The sequence below is a fragment of the Monopterus albus genome, unplaced genomic scaffold (assembly GCF_001952655.1).
Source record: "Monopterus albus unplaced genomic scaffold, M_albus_1.0 scaffold8.1, whole genome shotgun sequence".
In the NCBI taxonomy this organism is placed as follows: domain Eukaryota; kingdom Metazoa; phylum Chordata; class Actinopteri; order Synbranchiformes; family Synbranchidae; genus Monopterus; species Monopterus albus.
Window position 1 is genome coordinate 3,352,469 of NW_018127888.1, and position 18,545 is coordinate 3,371,013.

An 18,545-nucleotide genomic window follows, 5' to 3' on the forward strand; every position below is an offset into this window, starting at 1 on the left:
TCTCCGCCCTGTTCCTCTTCTCTTAAATCTCTACCAAAGCTCAGGACTATAAACCATAAAACAAGTCTGACATAGCTGGATGAGTTCTGGGTGCTGATTACTCTTTATATACAGTACCTTAATTAAAATTTAGTTTCCTAAGATCCTAATGTTCCATTTAAGTTTCTAATAAGACACTAAGTGTAAATTTCAATGCTTCGAGCTAGTGGAGCCTTTCTGATTAACACAAGAACAGAAAACAGGGATTTTTAGGATCAAGCCACAGTCTGGCAGCTTTTTGCAAGATGAAGTGGGTGCTAATGTCCCTAAGTATCTAAACATCATTCAAACAATCAACAGTATTTGTCTTCCTTTACAATATGTCTGATGTGGGCAGGATAGAAAGCGTCGCATTGGGTTGTTTTATTTTTGGCATTGTCCACATCCACACTGATCATTTCATGTTGCTCGTCGACTTCACTCTGTACAGTGTTGGCATGCCCATGCAGGTTGGAGACCTCATTATCGATATGAGAGATTCCAGACCCAAAGCCAGTGGTGATATGTGTAGCCCTGACTGACTCACCGATGCTGCTTACCTCAGCATGAGTAGGAATTAATGAGTTTCAGGAGCTGACACTGAATTACAGGAGACAGAGCGGGAAAGACATCTTTCTTGTTATCCGGAATCACCAGTGTAGAGAGAACTGAAGGGCGCGACATGTCCTGATGTCTCTTTGTTTACGGTATAATGAGAATGCACCAGTATGATTCTTTAAAAGTTAGTCAAAGTTCTGACAGACCAAGAAAAGGATAGGGATTTTGGATAGTTTTCCAAGCTCCCTGATGATGTCCAGTCCCAGTATTTAAAAATATTCTTACTTTCAAATGATCTCTGCATGGCGACTACATTTGCCAAAAATCCTAGTCATGGCCAGTAGACTACACTGGCCAATACACAGAGTGTGGCACATTTGAAATGCATGTAAAAGGTCAATTAAACCCCTAGTCCAATGAAATAATAATCTTGCTCCTTGCTTTAACCCACTTAGTATGTCATAATTACTAGGAAAAATACTATGTTTTAACATGAACGTATCTTATAATGAGAAGGTTTTCTTGTTTTAACAAGAACTTAGCAAAAATTTCTTTCTTATGGTGGCAGCAATGTGCTGCCATAGGTGGTTCTTGTGCATCCTATGAAATATACTCCTGCGGGTACCACTGGACAAAGCTAGAGGGAATTTACTGTATACTACTGAATTGGAAAAAGGGACAGACAGAAACCAGTCTTTTTGGAATTGTTTCATTGATGATGATTTAGGAACTCACCCCACATGATGGCACTCTGCATCTCTGCACTGCAACTCCAAGCCTTAAGCTGAGTTTTAATCATGTCACAAAATATGCACTGGTTATCATTCTACATGCAGGGTCATTAGCAACTTTACATGCCTTGCAGATCACAAATCAAAGCATCCCCATTCAGTTACTTTGATTTGTGCTAGTGCTTGCAGCTGGAAAATAAACGAGCCCCTTGCTGTTTTATTTTTTATTTTTTAATGAACTCAGAATTCAGTGATTGTTGAACGCTTTGACTTGTGCTTTGTGGTGTGTTTCAGCTGCAAACAGGGTTAGTGGTGATTCCATATTGGAAATTTCTAGTATCAAAAACTGCAGCGATGGGACAACAAAGATGGAAGAAAGTATTTGTCAAATCAAACGTATTCGTTTTAGTCATAAAAGCACAAGCAGTCTTCTATGACACCAAATCTGACCACATAAGCAACAATTCAAGTAAAAAACAGCTTTGCTATTATTTATTAAAACTTGCCTCCCATGCTGAGAAACGCAGAGGAAAAGGAAAATAAAGAAATTTCTCATGTGGAAAATGTGTATACATAGGACTACATAAGTCAGAAAATGTTTTCAGGGCCTTTAAAACCTCTTGCCATATGATGTGATCTCCATCCAGGTACAGGAGCTGGTGGAGGACATAAAGCACTCCCTGGACCTCCGGCTGCAGGAGCTAGACTGGATGGATGAAGCCACCAAGGAGGCAGCCAGAGCAAAGGTTCAGAGCCTGACTCAGCTTCCGCATCATAAACACAGCTCCCTGCCAGATCCGATTAGTATTTGAAAAGGATTTAATTATTTCTTTGCAATTCTTTTCTTTTCGTTCTGGGGGTTTAATTGATTATTTGGTTAGATGGAAGTGAGTGATAGAATACATCAAGGACCTGACACTGGAAAGTGGGGATCGCCTAATCCGGATCTCTCTGTGGTGCTGATTTAGGGTCTGCACTGCAAGATATCCCTTCTAATACTTTTACAATCTGAAATTATAATCCTTTTAGGGGGGCATCCTGAATATAAAAAGCTTCTGTGTAATCCTATTACATTGGGTTTGCTTGGTTAGTTGGTGTGTGTGTGTGTGTGTGTGTGTGTGTGTGTGTGTGTGTGTGTGTGGAGCCTGGTATTACTTATGGTGTGGATATAAATCTGTTTACACAGTCAACTTGTGGGGACTTTGCATCCTCATGGGGACAAAAAGAAAATTCCAAAAATGTAAATCATTACATTTTAGAGTGATGACTTGGTTTGGGGTTAGGTTAAAGGTTAGGTGTTAGACAAGGAGTGTTCATAGTTGAGGTTAAGACTCCCGGAAAAGAATGCAAGTCAATGTAGGGACCTGGTTAGTGACAAAAACAAGGATGTACTGTATGTGTGTGTGAGGGTTTGGATGGTGCCCCAGTCCAAAAATGAGTGCAAGTGGATGTGGGCTATTGTTGGCCCTGTTGTTTCTGCTCCACTTGCTCCTTCTCTTCATTATCCTCTCTTATTCATCATCTCTTCCAGCTGAAGTACATGATGGTGATGACAGGATACCCAGATTTCCTACTCAAACCTGAGCTCATAGATCAAGAATATGGGGTGAGTCATGAGCCTCCAATCTCTCTCTCTCTGTGGTCTCCGGTCATCATCACCTCACACAACGACCCACACATAATACAAACCAATCGCCTTTCCCAGCATCCGTCTTTCACTCTCTGGCTCTCTAATTATTTTCCATCAGGCATTACTGGGTGATTGTATTCAGGTGGAACAAAAATATATCATGCACAGGAGTAAATGAACCCAACATACCCACCCTGATGAGACTGCTCAAATAAATAATATACCTAATGTCTCCAGACCTAACCATGGAGCACATGTAAAACCTGGTAGCAGGCAGCTAAGCTGTCAAAAAATGCAATCAAGACTTTGTTAATGGAGACCCCGTGGAGGTAGCTGCTTATTCCTCACATACAGACGGGTGACAAATTAAAAAACCAACATTAAGGGGGGTATTAACTAAACCTGTCGCAAATCACCATCAGGTGCACAAAATATTGCAGTACTGCAGTTTCTCAATTTAACAGCGTATTTAACCAGCACTGATGATGTAAATGAGCACAGCCGCAGCTGTGTTAATCATTTTTTTATTATATAAAACAGCACGGTAACAAGACAAAGCACTGAACATAGATACAGGATATTTACATATGGTTTGTGTGTGATGGTATGCTGTGTTCAATTCTATATAGAGTCTGGTAATAAATAAAAGAGGAGGGAGGGGGACTAAGGAAAGAGAAAAAGGGGGGAAAGCTATGTTAATCTGAATACACTTCTGCTTCAGGTCTGGTGTCTGAAGACCGTTGCACACGTGTGGACCAAGAGGGAGTGTAGAAAAAACGTGAAGGAAAGAACCACTAGCATGGCTCTATCCACTTCACCATTTTGCTGGGATTTATGTGACTCTGACATCACTGTGTGCCTGAAGTTTGTGGAGAGAACATCATGGCTTGGGGCTTTTTTGCTTCCTCTGGACCAGGACAGCTTGTGATCAGTGAGGGGGAAATTAATTCACGTGTTTATCAAAGAATCTTACAGTATAATGTCAGGGTGACTGTCCTCCAGCTAAAGCTCAGTAGAAATTTTATGGTGCAGCAGGACAATGGCCCAAAACATAAAAATAAATCTATTATAGAATGTCTTCAAGTGCCATTTGGAGTCAGAGCCCAGACCTTAGCTGAACAGAGCTGTGGTGGAGTGAGCTCAGAGAGTCGTTCATACCAGACGTGCTGAGAACAAGTCTGAACTGAAGCAGCTCTGTGAGGAAGAATGGCCTAAAATCCCTTTGGAAGTTTGCCCTGTTCTGATCCATAGTTACAGGAAGCACTTGTTTGAGGTTATTGCTGCCAGAGGAGGTTCAACCAGTTTTTACAAACACTGTCCTCTTTTTTCACTGGAACGGTGAATGTTTAACGGGCATGTTCAAAAAAGACACAAAAGATTTGTTTTGCTGTCATTAGCTTAAGCACATTGTCAGATAAGCTCTCATTTGATGACCAATTACAAACAGGTACTGTACTCCAGGGGAATCCAGTGTAGATCAGCTGATCATTCACTGCCCCAGGGGGCTTCACTGGCTGGCTGCTTGTAGGTTAGACCCAGTCAGGTAAAGCAGCAAGTCTCTGTATATGAACATTCCCACACATGCAGTAACCTCAGGCCCTGTAATTTTCTTCTCATCCTCTGGTCACGGTGCAGCAGCAGGAGGGAAATTATATCAACAAAACCAGGCGCAATCAAAAAACTCCGCTTTTAAAATGGCACCGGTGGATGTCAGGCAAGCTCACATGAATGTGCAACTGCCTGGAGATTATGACCAAGGGAATCCTTAAACTATCACGTAATACTTTAGATTGTTAGAAAAAAAGTCTCGTGAGCGAGAGTTTGCGAAACGTGTATAAACCGAGTTGCTTCTGCATAGAAGCACTAGAACATACGTTCACCTCATTCTTTGAAATTAGGTCCTAAGATGATAATTCACCATTGTAACATTGTAGATGAGTCATAAAACAAGGAAAAGCATGCCATGGACAAGTACATTTTGTAAAGTGTTTTCACTCACGCTAACTTCACATCTGTGGTTTTGCAGTTTGATGTGGATGAGAAGACCTACTTCAAGAACATCCTAAACAGTATCAAGTTCAACATCAAGTTGTCTGTCAAGAAGATCCATGAAGAGGTGGACAAGACGGCGTGAGTCATACCTCCACATACACGGTAGCCAGACACCTCCGCTCACTGACATGCAGCACAAAACAGTTAAAAAGGGTTGATATCTCTGAAATCATGCAGCTGAGGCTCACACCAGATGCTACCGTTGCACCACTGTGACTGTGTGTCTCTCTGATATGTATGTTTGACATGCCCAACATGTGTCCCTGGGAAGCTCTATTTGGTCTGACATATTTGTTGATGTGCCTCTAAATGAAACAAACAGATACTATATCGACATACGCAGCTGGAGAAAATCCATTTGATTTACTTATCTATAACAGCCAGGCAGCAGAAAAGTGCTGTGGGACATGTGGTTCATCTTTCTAAAATAGAGCCCTGTATGACTGGATTGAGTGCCTCTCTGGTATGACAACACATTATAGTCACATTAGTATTCTAAGGTGCTCAAAACAACTGTATCATTAGCCCACACTCAATGCCCTGAAGAGTTGAATCACATACTTCCCCTTTATCGCCAAAAAGTGAAACTTTCATCACTCACTCTGTCTGTTGCTGGGAAATAAAGAAAGAAACCGTCAAGCATGTGTTTGTCTCCCCTCCATCTCTCTGCAGTCCACACAAAGCCATCTGTCTTTCATTCCTAGAACAAGGGCACTTTTAAGAGTTAGTCATTTTAGCGGGATTTGGTGCCAATCGATCGGTCGGGTTTTAAGTGGATTACCATAAAGGAATGGACCGTGGTTTCATATGCAGAGAGGATCTTTGGCTGTGGGACCACACACACTGAATGTTTCTCACTGGGGGGTTTAGGCAGAGATAGGCAGAGGCATTTGGGATTCTGTTCAGGATCTGGGTGTATTTCGACTTTGTAGACCGGTGATTGTAGTGTGTGTGAGGGATCCCATTTTTAAAACCCTGTTTGTTTGGCACTGTTTTTCTCCTCAGGTGGCTTCTCCCCCCTCAGGCCCTTAATGCCTACTACCTCCCTAACAAGAATCAAATGGGTGAGTACGTGACTCCTCTTTGTACATACTGATATTTGTGTTCTCTCTGTTGTCTGTCTCCACACACACACTCACATAATCCTTCCACTATTGCCATTCTGCACCATGACGTGGACCGCACGTTAGTTACACACAATTCCACCATGTTGCCACCTGTTTTCAACAAGTTGAACGTGAGAGCTGCTTAGAAAAACAAAAGCCTACCCTATCGTATCATATTCCCTCTCATCGTTCACCTTCAACTTCGATCTCCACCTCACATAGTTAATATTCCCTGGAGGAAAAACAAGCAGTAACACCTTCCTGAGTTTTAACAAATCTAACCCTGTAATGTCAGTCCACCCTCGTTCCCTCCTCGCCTTGTCTTCTCCAGGCTCGGCCCACAATCTGTGCCTGCCTGCTTGCTGGATTATGTCTCTTGCAGAAAAATCAATGATGTGCTCACGAGCTGATGCTAGAGGACAGGAGGAGCCAGACAAACATAGTCATCAGGGCCTGTTGGGCCATTTTTTTAACCCACACACGTTATTTCTCTCACTAAACCAAGCCGTTTCATTTTTAAGCTTTTCCTTCCTTTTTTCTGATGTAGTCAGTTTCATGATCCCTTTCTTTAATCAAATTAATATTGCCCACATAAGATGTACCCCCAGCATAATGGCTTCCCTTAGTTCATGTCTAGAATTAGATTCTGTTTGATGATAGAGACAAGGTCAGAGGTTTAAGTTTGCTGCAACATAGTATGTGTATATAGTGAATGTTTCTCTCTTGATGAGAAACTGATATAATTTCAGTTTTTAAAGTCAGAAAATAATTGATTTTGCTGGCATCAGTTATTAAATCTACACTGTCCTACAGCATGTCAGCATGCTAATGTGCAGACAGTTGCATTAGCCCCTTTTGCACAGAGATCACAGCAAACTGTCGGGCGGCTTTTTAAATTTATGGCCCTTTTACACTGAACTCAAAAAAAGCTACAAAACTGCTGCTCCAGTGTTCATTTTACACAACTACCAGAATCCTGGTGCTAGAGGTGTGGTGCTTATCATGACAGCCAAAGGTCCATGCACGTGGCAGCCAATGAATTTTCATTTTGAAAATTAAACAATTACTTTGAGATATTTAAAATGAAACAGTTTGATATATTTATACATGGAAATCAGGACTTACAGTAGCCTACTACGTGGATCCAGTTGCAGGTCTGTGTGTTTGACTGAGGGCAGGGCTACACACAAGTGCACACAGCAGAACAGACAGAAGCTCTTGTTTTGGCTGCATTCACGCCAGATCCTTCCCATAGGGTTGTGCAGAGGTGTGCCTGTGTTTATTTGTGCTTTAGAGCGGAACCACAGTGAAATACTTATAAAATAAAGTTTAAATTCTCTGCTTTGCCAAGTTCTCACCAATGCTGCTCTCTCTCTCTCTCTCTCTCCCCCTCACACACACACACACCTACACACACACGCATATGTCACACCCAGGATCCACCAGCTGGTCTCTAGCAGGACACAGTTGTCACCATGGTGACAAAGCTCTGCAGATGAGGTTTCCAGAGCCCACGGTGATGTTTGGAAATTACTTGTCTTGTTCAACCAACAGTTCAAAATCCAATATTTAATTGACAATAATAGAAAACAAAGAATAATAGCAAATCGTCACAGTGTATTTTGCCACTTTACTGGACTCCATTTAAACTTAAAGCCCCTGAAAACTGTTTCAAATCTTAAGTTTTTCTTGATAAGATTATATATTCATGACTAAATAAGCAGCAATTAAAGTTTTGGGGAAAAACATCCCTAGGTGATATTTGTGTAGATTTTAAAACTGATTTTACACATGATGTGCAGTCTACTCACCTGTGAAAAGAGAGAGTCTTCTGTACTGTAGCTGGGGGGAGCTTTCCAGTACAGAAAGTACAACTCCAGTGATGCCATCAGCTGGAGACTGCATGCAAGACTAATAATAATAGTATCACTTGTGAATCTGTGTTCCAAGGCTGGATTTTTAGTTATTAGCCAGATAAGAAATCTCAGTAGGATTCTGATTGGGGTTTTCTTTCTTCCGGAACACAACCCGGGCGTTCCAGTTTCATTTTGGCTCTCTGTATGCTGAAAAGATCGAAACTCCTACGGTACTTGTAGTGCATAGAACAACTTTATTACAAGATCGAGGCGTTTCAACTTGTGGGCTTTGTACAAGCCAAAACACATTGGTTCTGCATTAAAGTTGTTCTACTGTATACTCTGCAAGTGCTGTTAGGGTTTTGACCTTTGCAGTTTATTTTTCCTCGTCTATGTACCTTGGTAGTGGGTGAAGTTGTTCCAGACATTTCTGCTTTGGTATTACTATATGCTGAAAGAAATGCATCTGGGTAAATAGAAACTTTATAGCAGCTGCACAGAGTATGGATGTTGCAGGCTGTAGGAGTAAAAAGACGTCTCCACTTCCCTCATGCTGTTTCTTTATCTCTCTTCCAGTCTTTCCTGCCGGGATACTTCAGCCCACTCTCTACAACCCTGAGTTCCCACAGTAAGTAGCCCTCCCCCCGATCCCCGCCTTTCCCTGCTGTTGTTCGTAGGAAGGCAACAACATCTCCACAGCCATAGCAACAAAGGTCATTATAGGCAATGTTAGTCTGACAAGCCTCTGCTTCCCTTGCATCCCAACACACCTGATTAAACCAGTTTAACTACCCACCAAGAGCTCAATTACTGAACAAGGTCCTGATGATGGGACAGGTGTCATTTAGAGGTTGCCTTCCTAAATTTGAGTCCATGGAGTAATTTGATGGCGTATGAAAGTGCTTCCCTGTCTGTCTCTGTCAGCTTTAGGCTATTTATCTTAGTTATTTTCATTTATGACTCTCAAATAAGTTCTTTCTGATGAGAAATCTATGAATTAGTCACAGCAGCACTGGTCAGAACTACTCAAATTCAGATTAGTCATATATTTAAATCAGAGCACATCACTTCTACTCCAGCTGTGCATTTTAGATAGAAGCATGTTGTATTTTTAACTATGGTCTGACAGATACAGGGTGTTTCATGGTCAATAGTAAGTTTGTTTTTTATATACAGCAGCTGATACCAAGTACACTGGAAACTATGACCTCTATAAACACATATACATACTCACCTCTGTAACAAAAAGTGACCATTATAAGCTTCTGATGTGGCAGAGCTGTTGTACTGGATTACATTATAGCTGTACTTAATAAACTGGCCGGGGAGTGTGTTTGTTTTCACCACTGATTTATTCTTTTCACTGTGGAAAACATTTACATTTAATATAAACCAATGCACTTTGAGGCAATAAAGCTGTCGATCAAAATGCAAAACAATGAATATTTATAAGGTAGGCTACTGGAGCTTGATGGAAATGTTTGAATACTAGTGCTGAGTTTTGATACTAATAACAAAACTGTCTCATTAGGAGAAATACCGAATAAACATGTGTTCCTTAAAACAACCCCCCCTCCCCCTTTTTTAAATTTTTGTCATTTAACAAAGCTGCTAAAGTTCCCAAAAGTTAAAATGTGATCTTAACACAAGCACTCGTCAAGAACTGAACAAACTGATCTGAAATTGCACATTCTCAGTACTTTACAGTACAGCTTTCAGTACTTTATATATAACATTCTAGCAGAAAAGTAGCTTTGATACTCCGCCAAATAACAAGACTGATAGTAATGAGTTTTACTGATATATTTAGTTTGTGGTAACCCCTTGTGTAACCAATGCCAAAGTATTAAGTAGGCAATTAAACTGCAGAATCATGATACTGAAGTGGAGAATACTAAGTGATATATAGCTAAGATAAAAACCTTAACATTAGATCCTAAAGCTTGGGAGTAGGCAGAGATAACTGGTGGTTAATGTAAGACAGGGATCAGGTTAAACATCATAAGAACATGACCTGTTAGGGTGAAGGTTGCATTCATATTAAGCTAAAGGGAAACACATACAGTATCAAATGAGAAACACACTTTCTTTCCCCAAGAACCGCTGACATTTGCCCAGAACGCTTTAGATCAGGGATTCTCAAAGTCCGGACTCTGGTCTGGATCCGGACCAGACGGCAAGTCAATCTGAAACCAGCCCACACCTCGTATTAGGAATGCAACAATACAATGTCATGATGTGTGTGATTCCTACTTTGAATAAATGTTTTTTACTTCTCAGTAAATCAGTACTTTTGTAGAATAGAGTCTATTTGTCCATTGTTACAGCGATCCTAGCCCAAGAATAAGGCCTAAACGTAATCATTTCCCTGTTTGACGCTGTTGTCACAGCAACGTTGACAGGTGTTTCTATATTTTTGTCCTCCCTGGTTACATACATGAGAGGGTTGAAGTATTAGCAACACTTCTAAATATAATGTAGTCCAGTACAATGCCACATTTAACTATGACCTCAATAATAACATATAACTGAATTTATACATTCATAACAATTTCACCAAAAACTGAAGCATGTTGAGCTTCATAAACATAAACGTGAACCATCGACACAAAAAGATCAGTTTTAAACCTTTGCAAGTTGATTTTCATACAATACTGGCATGAAATAAAACCTAATGTGTTTAGAAGGAAAGAAATCAGTCCAAACAGTCTAGGTGTGATTTGGAAAATGGTCAATAAGAAAGCAATGCAGTGCAGCACCGAGGAATAAGCAGGTAACCCCTTTGTTCCCACTCAACATACCTTTTGTTAAACAGTTAACTGAGGCACAGACCTACTGTTTCCAGTCTTGAGTTTTATTCTAAGCCAATACATACAATACATTTCAAATATGCATGTACCTCCTGCATTTATACCAGCTCCCCTGAACGAAACACACACACACACGCTCCTCCTCACAAATATGAGCTAATTAGACTTAGCAGCTTGTGTACCCAGCATTAGCTAGCACTTCTGTGTCTTCATTAGAGGTGATCGCCACTACGTCCACTACCTGCTGCCATGCATGCTAATCTATATTAATAAATGACTGTATTAAAGTGTGTGTGTGTGTGTGTGTGTGTGTGTCTGTTCCCTTGACATTATTACTGCAGTAGCCCTTACCTCCCATAAGCTGCCTCTCACACTCCCACTGCCTCACACACACACCCCTCCACTATCACATCGAGTATAATGAAGCTTCAATCAGCCAGTTAGTTTAGCGAGGGAGTCGGGCCCACTGAGAGGCAGCGTATCGACTAGCTGTCAGAAAGTCATTTTCAGACGTAGCCATGTGAGCAGCTCTTAGTCTGCCCTCTCCTCATTCTCTATATCTGCATGGGCTGCAAACATGACACTCCAGCTCATCCAAGGGTCAAGGACAGGTGGAACAACCCGCAGGTTTTTGGAAGCACTGGGTACTAGGATAGACACATGCAGGGTGTGGACCACTGGGTGCTTAAGCGAGGTTGGGATCTTGCATTAATAACTTGGGAAATTAAGATTTATGTTCAGAGTGCAGCTGAAGGGCCCTTTTCCCTCACATGTGAAGCAGATATCTGATGTTTTCCAATCAGTGTGAGCAGCAAAATGTGGCAGAGCTGCTTTTTATTCAGTACCAACCTGAACAACATGGATCCAAAATTAGATCCCAAGTGCAACTGCTGTTTTATTTGGCCTAGCTGAGCAGCATTAACATTGAAGACAATGGGGGAAAACAAAGAAGGAAAATCAAATGGCTGACCGTAATGGGACACCAGTGTTTCCAGAGTGGATATGCATACAAATCTAACTTCGGGCCATCTGTGCCCTAAAGTAAACACATTTAGATTAGATTCAACTAATCTAGTCTAAATGTGTTTACTTTAATATTAAAACCATACATCATATTTACTTTATTAGATACTATGTTAAAAAATCCAATACCTGCACTTTTATAATAAACAAAGGCCTTTGAAGCTAAATAAACATGTTTATATTATACATTAATGATATATGAAAGGTTTCTGATTTAGTGAAAGTGGTTTTGTTTGCTGATGATACTACCATATGGGCATCGGGTGAAAACCTACAGCAACTCTCTGGACCGGTTTCACAGGAACTTGAGAAGATAAAGAAATGGTGTGACAGTAATATAGTAGCTCTGAATTTGGATAAAACTAAATTTATGGTATTTGGGAATCGTAGACTAGATAAAGAACTTCAATTGAAAATTGGGGGAGCTAATATTGAACGAGTATATGAAATTAAATTTCTAGGTGTCATAGTTGATGACAAATTCTCCTGGAAATCTCATATCAGATATGTTCAGCACAAAATAGCAAAAAATATATCGATATTGGCAAGGGTTAGATATATTTTGGACGGGAAAGCACTACGCATTTTGTATTCTTCATTGATTTTACCATACTTAGAGTATGGCGTTGGTCATATGAATGAATTTCAGATCTTGTTTCATATACTACAGAAAAGTGAAACTTGACACAGTTGCCATACAGTAGATTTAGCAAACCCCAATGTTGGTCGCAATGGATTTTGTTGTGCCACCTGAAGAATAAGTTCATGTACTCATCACTCTCACTATTCCTCAGTATTATGAGATGATATGTAGTAAAATCGTAATTTAAATGCACTTTGTTGCTGACAGAGAAGTATCACTGTAAGATCTAGAGAAATCTAAGGAATTTAGGTTTTAAAAATGTGGAGTTCAGGAGGAATTGTGTGGTCTGTGCTTTATGATATTAACATTAAACATGATGATATGTTTTTAAAAATAGCAACTGTTTTTCAGAAATAATTCTGGACTCTGTCTTACAGGAGAAGAATTGCAGAGAAGGGCTCATCACCTGAACCTGACCAGAGATCAGTAAGTACCATAAACCAATGATGGTAAGATGATGTCATGGGGTAGGACTGGATAAGTCTGACTTCTTCCTACTCCATTCAAGCATGTACTAGGTATAAGTAAATTGATATTGGATTAGCATTTGTTGGATATGTGTAAAATTATGTGTGTTGACATATCAACTGTCTTTACATGCTTGAAAGAATAAATCAAATCAAACATGCTATGTCATCTTTTTGCTTTAAAATTTGAAAATGTATGTTTTTCGTACCTATAGATACCAAGGAAGTGTTTTATCTAACATTCCATATTTCTCCTCCCTGTTGCCAGGTCTCTGAACTACGGCGGAATAGGAGCTATCATTGGCCATGAGCTAACACATGGATATGATGACTGGGGTAAGAATACCCACCACCCATAATTCATTGCAACAAAACATATACATCCCCTGTTTTCATGATTTTGAGTTGTACCCTCACCCTTTCAGTGAAGGATTCTACTGTATTTCAGATAGAAAAGGTTCCCTGATGATTTGTGTAAATTTATGATGTCGGGTGCCCACAACTGTTTTGAGCAACAATCTCTAACTTTTATTTCCAGTCAATAGTGCTGCCCTTTTAAATACATCAGAAGAATTAAATGGGAGTGTGAAATTTCTGCCAACCATCTACCAAAATGCTGGAAAATAAATTTGAATGTGACTGGTAGGTTTGTGCACATAATGTTTATTCTTCAGTTTTTGGTTGGTTGGAAAAGTACTCCTATTTGCTGATGGGTACATCAGGCAAGGTCAGCTGTGGATGTATGGTTTGACCCCTGCAGCTACCAAAAAATCATATGCTGATAAGTAATGTAAATGCTGATATGCTGGGCAGCTCTTTGGACTGTGAAGGAAAGTTGCAGATTGTATTGTCTTCATGCTAACACTTCCCCCCCCTGCCCTTTTGCCCCCTCATCTTAGTGATGCAATGGTTCATGTCCGTAGGGGGTCAGTACGACCGGCATGGCAACCTCAAACAGTGGTGGACAGAGGAGTCCTACAGAAAGTTCCAGAGGAAGGCTGAATGTATCGTCAAGCTCTATGATAACTTCACAGTTTACAACCAGAGGGTGGGTTTGCACACACACAGCACAAGTCCTCATTTACAGCATGTATATCACAGACAGCACATTGATATGTGGGTTCACTGATCATTAGGTTTCTATTGAAAACCATATGTCAGACATGACAACATTCTTATGAAAGGAGCCTTCCACGAATTTAACACAGAAAGATCGGTTTACTTCAGAGTACTGAAAACAGGTTTATAATTTCTCCTGTGGCTCTGGAGAAAATACCTGATTACGTCTTCAGGGTTATGTCGGATCATGCTTGAAGATAAATTTATAAGACAAAACCTGCATTGTAATCTTAAGTTTGAAAAAAATGTGGGAACTTACCAAGACAGGGAGGTTCTGGTGAGGATAATAGGACCAGTGGGGTTTTTTTTAAGCTTGACCACTACTACGAACTTAAAAGTCTCACATCTCAGTCTCTTCTGCTTCAATTTTAAACTTTTTAGTCTCTCTCTCTACCGAACCAGCAATAAAGACATGCAGTTTTATACCGATGGCAAGTAAATATCCAGTGATCTTAAACTGTAATTTACAGGAGACAGGGATCCAGACTGGTGCCACCAAGTGTCTCAGATGGTGGCGCCATCTATCTCTGTTTTACAACATAACGCAAAAGAATCAGCATTTTTCATAAATTATTTTAAATAACCTTACCTTCCAATGTGCATAGCCTTTATTTATAATGAGATTCAGAGAGGGAAACATATGGAGCACAATAAATGGGAAAATGACTTGTGGAACAAGTTTCTACCTCTTTTTATACAGCCACCTTAGAGCTCTATGGCCTAGCAGTCAACATGATGATAATGATGATTATGTTATCAAACGGGGACTTCACTAGACATGAGCAGCATGTATACACGACTTAACTATTAGATCCATTTGATCCACACTGACTCCGACCTCCATTCACCGTCTCTTGTAAGAACAGCTGTCCGTCAGCAGGAGGACAGCACGGTCTTCGCCAGGCTGACTGACAGCAGAGATGTACTGGACAAAAATAGTTTTCATGTAGGCTGGTAAGCAAGGAATCAGCAGCGCTTGTATGTTCTGATTTATTTTTTTGTGGTCAGGTAACAGAGATATAAGGGGAATTGATCTAAAATAGCTTTGTAAATGATATACCAGTGAATCAGTCGCCGAGCAGAGAGATGGCGACGTAGCTTTGGAATAGTGCGTTAGTGGTTTTAAGCTAACAAATCTTAATACACTGCGATAGTGTCCAACTTGTGCTGGAGTATCCATGTCACCATAGTCCAGGACTGCTTGGAAAGTGGCAGCCACCAGTCTTTTCCTGACATTCAAGGGAAAACGAGATTTATATAAAAAATAAACCCCCAGCTTTAATCAGAGTTTCTTTACAAGGTGATAAACTGTCAAGTATTTGTCTGTATGACATATATGAAGTAAAACCAGCAGGTGATTAGCTTAGCTAGGTTAACTTGGCATGAAGACCACAAACTGAAACAGCTAGCCCGCTCTCTCTGGAGTCTGATTGCCTGGCAAACTCATGGCGTCGACAAGACTACCACTGCAACATGGCGAGCACACTATATAATAAGTAGGGAGTGATTTTGGACACAGCCTGTGATTCACCAGGATATAGTCAAGTCCCGCTTAAATCCTCAAGCTGTTTTTCCCCACCTTTGGATAGAGTAGGCTAGCTGTTTCTGTCTGTGGTAAGCTTAGTCTCCTGGCTCCAGTTTCATACTTAGTGCACCATGATCTTTTCAGGCAACTCTCTGCAAGAAAGCGTATAAGCCTATTTCACATAATGTAGAACTCTTCTTTTGAAATTATTGAATTGCATGACAGGATCAGTGAGCAGGTTGGTATTAGAAATCAGCCTTTGTCAGATCCTAGACAGAAGTTAAGTCCTCTAGGTACGTACATAGCAGCACAAAAGTATAAGCTGCTGAGACTCTGTGTTTCCTTTCTGTCTAGGTAAATGGTCGCCTGACACTGGGGGAGAACATAGCAGACATGGGAGGGCTAAAGCTGTCATACTATGTAAGTAATATCTGATAATATTTTTGTTCAAATATTGTGGCTTCACAAAACCTAAATAGTAGAGTTTGCTCTAACAGTGCACAAAGCTTTGGTCCCTTCTGTCTTGAAAATCTGTCTGTTTATTCTTTGTAAACCACTCTGCTTAATTTGCATAAAAGTAAAGGACAGCGTTGCCCCAGAATCAAGATAAAAGATAAACAGTTCTACTTGAATTCCTCTTCTCTGCCTGTATCTGTGTTTGTGTGTGTGTGTGCCGAGGATCTGAGATGCTGCATAATTCAGGTCCATACTTAGTGTCTCCGTGTTGAAGCGAGAAGTGTTTGGTGCAAAAACAAAAGTACAAAGGAAATTAATGAGTGCTTTTAAATAAATCATGATATCAGAATGCTACAATAGTGTCATACGCCTGTTAGTCATGGCAGGTAATCATACTGGCAAGTGAAGTAATAAGCAAGTTTTTCAAGCAAGTTTTTCAAGGATTTCTTCAAGGGGACACTAAATGCCCCTTTCATTTAAGCTGGAGAGAATGTGCTACTTTGGAAATGAGCTGTGGGATCATAATTTAATTTCACTTTCAATCCTCTGTCTCTGTCTGCCAAGGCGTACCAGAAGTGGGTGAGGGAGCATGGTCCAGAGAGGCCCCTGCCTGGGCTCAAATACACTCATGAACAGCTGCTCTTCATTGCCTTTGCACAGGTAGAGAAGTATCCCCTTCTCTTTTTCATTACATTTACATGTTGAATCGTTTTAGCTGCCATTCTGAGACAGAGCATTTGATCATAGAGAGCAGGTAGGAGCCATTTATTATCCCAACATTAGCTGATGAGTGCAACAGCAGAGTTGCTGACAGCAAAGTGTCTCTAAACACTAGACCACCCCTGCTCCTTGTAACTCTTACAGTACAACTCTTTTAAATTCTGTGGTTTTATTGAAATTCAGGGCTTATTGTAGTTTTCTTAGCTCATTTCTTAGCCACAGGGAAATGATATTAGTCATGTATATTTGTTAGGGCTGTTGCACCAGCGGTGCTTAGCTAAGATATCAGGACAGTCAGGCGAGGTTGTAGAGCGGACACTGCTCCACTCGTCTGTCATAGTTAACTTCTGTGCTGTCACTTGGGTAGCAGGATTGCAGGCGAGTCCTCAGATGTGTTGTCGTACTGGCATCAGCTTTTTTGAAAAGTCGGCACAAAATTTTATATTTGTAGATAATTTAGCCATTTGCAGGGAACCCAAAATGCTGTCACGCACAGTGTCTGAGATGCTGTTATTGTCCGGTGAGCACGGCTTTGTTCACTACTGTCCTGCATTTTGTTACAAGCTTAGTTTACTGAGCTCAATGGGAGAAGTGAACTGATCAAGTGAATTTTCAAAAAAAGCTGAACCAGAAGGCAAATTACTGCCCCGCTTATTGACAGAGTACATTTTTGGATTCTAACAGGTCACAGTTTGAATGTTAATTTTTAGTTGTTTTTTTTATTGTTTACATTAAGAGATCTCTGTGCATGTAGCATTTTACAGTGGTAACTGGTTGAAACTACTTTATGCAGTATGCTGTGAGTTTAGTCCAGTGGTTCCTGTCATACTGGTTGGGTCACTTCCATGGTGAACATGACAGGATTATTGGGCTAGAAAAGACAGAGGGCAGTATTTTCTTAATCTTTGCTTTTTGTGAAACAATGGATAATAGGATAGAAATACTCAAGCACAGTTTTCCCACAGTTGTACATGAGTAAATGTATTTTCTTACTTTCCATTCAGGAAGGTGCTTTGGCTAAACTGTTGTGTTAATGTTGTCTTTTCAGAACTGGTGTATGAAGAGAAGATCTCAGTCCATCTACCTGCAGCTCCTGACTGACAAACACGCACCAGAGCACTACAGGTACAAGATACAAACACATAAAGACACACAAGTCATCGCCATGTCAGATTTCTGCACATTACTTTTACATTTGAAAATAATTCTTTAATTCAGCATATCCTAAAAAAAAAAAAAAAAAAAAAAAAAGGATTTTTGCCCCCTAAAAAGCCGCCCGGTCAAGATACTTGTCAACTGAGGCTCTTCTAGTCAAACCTTTGTTTTTCTCAAGTTTTTTTGTCGACTAGTGTACATTACAATGGAAGGTAACCCCAGCCCCTGTTATTGTCCTCTTCTTCTCATTTTGGTGTCAGGCAGCAGTTTGCTCCCCCCTGTGGTCGGGGGGATTCCCACCTCACTGCTGTCACTGTACGATGCATGGATATACTGGGGTCGAACACTATACACCAAATTGCTGCCCAGTACAACGAGAAAAAGACAAAATCCACTAGGACAAGGCACATAAAGGTGTACTTTATTAGAAGTGTTTAAGCATTGTGGTCTGCTTTTACAAGAGAAAAGACTGTTGCGACAATGTGCATCAGGGTTGTTTGCTCATCTCCGTTAAAGGGCAACACACAGCCTTGTACAGTGGGTACGGAAAGTATTCAGACCCCCTTAAATTTTTCACTCTTTGTTATATTGCAGCCATATGCTAAAATCATTTAAGTTCATTTTTTTCCTCATTAATGTACACACAGCACCCCATATTGACAGAAAAACACAGAAT

At 40.4% G+C, this 18,545-nt stretch overlaps 1 protein-coding gene and 1 long non-coding RNA gene across 5 annotated transcripts in view; one reads left to right on the plus strand and one right to left on the minus strand.

Moving 5' to 3' along the window:
* Nucleotides 1-18,545, plus strand: part of ecel1 (endothelin converting enzyme-like 1) — a 111,309-nt gene that overhangs the window by 87,750 nt on the left and 5,014 nt on the right. For all 4 annotated transcript variants that reach the window (XM_020587320.1, XM_020587313.1, XM_020587335.1 and 1 more), the window contains 10 exons: nt 1,955-2,053; nt 2,839-2,913; nt 4,964-5,067; nt 5,995-6,053; nt 8,528-8,579; nt 13,163-13,230; nt 13,818-13,942; nt 15,893-15,958; nt 16,559-16,654; nt 17,763-17,839. In XM_020587320.1, the coding sequence (XP_020442976.1) occupies nt 1,955-2,053; nt 2,839-2,913; nt 4,964-5,067; nt 5,995-6,053; nt 8,528-8,579; nt 13,163-13,230; nt 13,818-13,942; nt 15,893-15,958; nt 16,559-16,654; nt 17,763-17,839 (821 nt within the window). The remainder of the gene's footprint in view (nt 1-1,954; nt 2,054-2,838; nt 2,914-4,963; nt 5,068-5,994; nt 6,054-8,527; nt 8,580-13,162; nt 13,231-13,817; nt 13,943-15,892; nt 15,959-16,558; nt 16,655-17,762; nt 17,840-18,545) is intronic.
* Nucleotides 17,342-18,545, minus strand: part of LOC109952344 (uncharacterized) — a 5,472-nt gene continuing 4,268 nt past the window's right edge. The window contains exons 2-3 of the long non-coding RNA XR_002273738.1: nt 17,708-17,833; nt 17,342-17,585 (exon numbers count right to left, since the gene is read on the minus strand). This is a non-coding gene — a long non-coding RNA (uncharacterized LOC109952344). The remainder of the gene's footprint in view (nt 17,586-17,707; nt 17,834-18,545) is intronic.